A 3,052-nucleotide genomic window follows, 5' to 3' on the forward strand; every position below is an offset into this window, starting at 1 on the left:
AAACCTGTCTGGATGCATTCCTGTGCAGACTACCTTAGGTGATCCTGCTTTGGCAGGGGGCGTTAAACTCGATCTCTGGAGGTCCCTTCCAACCTCTAGCATTCTACAATTCTGATTCTGTGATTCATCTTAGCCACCCCAGTTTCAGGGCTGTCTAAACAGCCCTGATTGCAAGACAGCCCTTCCGGGGTAGTAACAAGGTGAGGTCAAGCAAGACCTTGGTTGGTTTCCTCCTGGTTTATCCTATCTTTGACCACATTGCTGAAGAACAAGACTAAGATAACAAAATAAATCTCACAAAGCCACAGGACAGCTGTCAAGTGTCACTAATTTTTGATCCTTCCCATGCTGAATGCACTGGATCTGAGTACTGTTATGCAGTGACCTGGGCATGTCTAAGAAGTGCTAGGCTTGCCTGCAGGCCGTTTGTTGTAGGGATAAGACAATTTGCTTCTGTGGTTAGCTAAAAGTAGAACCTCCAAAATACGAAAACAAACAGGATTTTACAACAGCATATACAAGAGTCTTTTAAATAAACACAGATCAGATTTTATACACTAAGTTCTTGAAGTAAAATAATACTTTCACATGGACAGGCATGTCAGGGTTGGTTCAGGCAAAAGTTTGTCATTAAATAAATGCAGACCAACCAGCAACCAAGGAACACCAACAGAAACAACGAAAATAATCAGCACAGCTGTTATCTGCACACGTCCAGGCCAGGCTTCTTGCTCCAGTCGAGGCTAGCAAAGTCCAAACACAGGCTTTTGAAGGAGGGCAGGTATCTGCAGCTTTCATTTTTCAAGATAGAGCCCATGTGTTTTGGGGTGGGGGGAGGAGCAGATCAGATAGAGCACACATCTGTCTCACTAGGGACACCTGCACCATGGTCCTGCCAGGAGGCCTCCTTTGATTCCCCTCCCATTCTCTCTGCTGCAGTGTCTTTGTGCAGGAAAACGACAAGCGCGGGCAAAAGCGCTGCCGGTGGTGCTCAGAAGATCTTGCAGTCGTTCACGGAGAAGAGCTTCCTCCTGTTCTGCTTTTTGGCTTGGTTGACTGCCGTCCTCACGGCGCACTCGAACACCTGCTGCACGCCGCGGTTGCTGAGGGCAGAGCACTCCAGGTAGCCCTTGGCTCGCACGTCCTGCGCCAGCCGCTTCCCGTCCATGGGGCTGATGCAGGGCGAGCGGGAAGTGCCCACGTCACGCTGGTCAGTCTGAGTAGCCACTACCAGGACAGGGGTGCAGGGCAGGTGGCTGCGGATCTCGCCGATCCATTTGTTCCTCAGGTTCAGAAAGGAGTTGTGGTTTGCCACCGAGTAGCACATGAGTACCACGTCTGCCTGCTGGTACGAGAGAGGGCGAATGCCTTTGAAGGCATCGCTGCCAGAAGTGTCCCAAAGCCCCAGGCTGATCTGCACACCGTCCAGGAAGACGTCCACACCAGTGTTCTCGTACACGGTGGGCCTGTAGTCATCTGGGAAAGTGTCGGAGGTGAAACGTATCAAGAGAGAGGTTTTCCCCACCGCAGAGTCTCCCACCAAGACACACTTGACTGAATCCAGCATTTTATTAACGTCCAGGGCCAAGAGCACTGTTTCTGTGCAGCAGGGGTGGGCTGGAGAGATGCAGTGGTCTCAGAGGCTTTCTAGATAACTTCCATTTGTTAAGAAACCTTCCAAACCTCTTCACTGCTCAAGACTTGAGTCTAAAATCTCCTTTGCTCCCACACAGCTCTGTGGTGCTGTCGGTTTTAATTCTTCAGTGAGTCAAATGATGTTTCTGGAAGAGTAAAAATAAAATACAGTATTGATAACCCAGAGGGCAGGTCATTCTTCGTCAAGATAAATGTACCGATACATGTTTTTGGACAGCCCTGGGGAGTGCCCCACATGCTGAACCTTTCTGTTCCCTCCCAACCAGCTGCGTGTGCTGCAGCCATTCATGTAAATAGCCTTCTTGCTGCTCTCACAGCGCAAACACCCATCACCTCTGCCATTCTCCACTAGCACAAACTATTCTTTCCCTCCAAAATCAATTTAGCTTTGGTATGGTATAACTGCTATTAACCAGCTTTTAGTGAGACATTTCCTGCCTCTGACTTTCACCAAGAACGACAGAATCCTGAATCCCTCCTAACTGATCAGATTCCCTTGAAAATGCTCCCATGCTCTCGAGGGGTAGTCAAGAGGGAAAAAGCCCTTCACTAACCAATCTGACTAATTAAGCTATCTTGTAACAAACAATAACACAAAACCATTTGTGACAATGAGGAAGCAAAGACTTCAGGTTTGAATCCCAAGCAACATGAACCTTATCAGTTTTCAAAAAGCAATGAAAGATTCACAGCAAAACACACAACAAAAGTTCAGCTTCTTTTTCTTACAGATCACTTTCAACCAGCAAGAAGCACCAGTCAAAAAGCCACACCACCACTGCTTGCCCTAGTCAAATGATTTCATTCGAAGGGGGTACAGCTGCCATGGCATTTACTCAGTTGTAAAACTGAACTGAGAGTACCTCCTTGGAGCATGCATCTGTTTTTGAGCTCCTGCCAGCATTCAGTGAGATTTTCCTGTTTTGAAAGTGTTTTGCCTCTTCCCCATGAGCTGTGTGCAGGATGGGCTGCTCACACGGGATGACACACAAGATGCTCTGAAAATCACTAACTGCAAAACTGAAGGCAAACTAGTTCTGCTCCACAAAAATCATTTTAAAAAGTATCACGCCACAGTTTCAAGGTGTCCTGTGTACATTACACAAATTATATATTTCTGTCTCCTTCATACAATCATAGAGCCACAGAGTCATAGAGTCACAGAGTCACAGAGGCCATGGAATCATAGAGTCATAGAGGAAGGGAGAAGTCACAGCTTAAGGTTATTTGCACAGAAATGAATGATGGCCACAAAAAGCACCTCCTCTGCATTACCATAACACTCTCCACCTTCACCACTCTAGCTCCCACCAACACCTCCCATCACCCACATTTCTGGCACACTCAAAGTTTTGGCTAACCCCACAAAGGGGAAAAATAAAGGGGGGAGGAGGGG

At 47.4% G+C, this 3,052-nt stretch overlaps 1 protein-coding gene across 1 annotated transcript; it reads right to left on the bottom strand.

Annotated features, from left to right (window-relative positions):
* Positions 1-991: 991 nt before the first annotated feature.
* On the bottom strand, positions 992-1,567 carry RHOH (ras homolog family member H). The gene has a single exon (XM_054383082.1). It carries the CDS (start codon positions 1,565-1,567, stop codon positions 992-994), a length of 576 nt encoding a protein of 191 aa, XP_054239057.1.
* Between the last annotated feature and the right edge of the window lie 1,485 nt (positions 1,568-3,052).

The sequence above is a fragment of the Indicator indicator genome, chromosome 8, assembly GCF_027791375.1.
Source record: "Indicator indicator isolate 239-I01 chromosome 8, UM_Iind_1.1, whole genome shotgun sequence".
Taxonomy (NCBI): Eukaryota; Metazoa; Chordata; class Aves; order Piciformes; family Indicatoridae; genus Indicator; species Indicator indicator.

What these genes read in the sequence shown, in the direction of transcription:
- RHOH (XM_054383082.1), bottom strand. Translation starts at nt 1,567, where the DNA reads ATGCTGGATTCAGTCAAGTGTGTCTTGGTGGGAGACTCTGCGGTGGGG.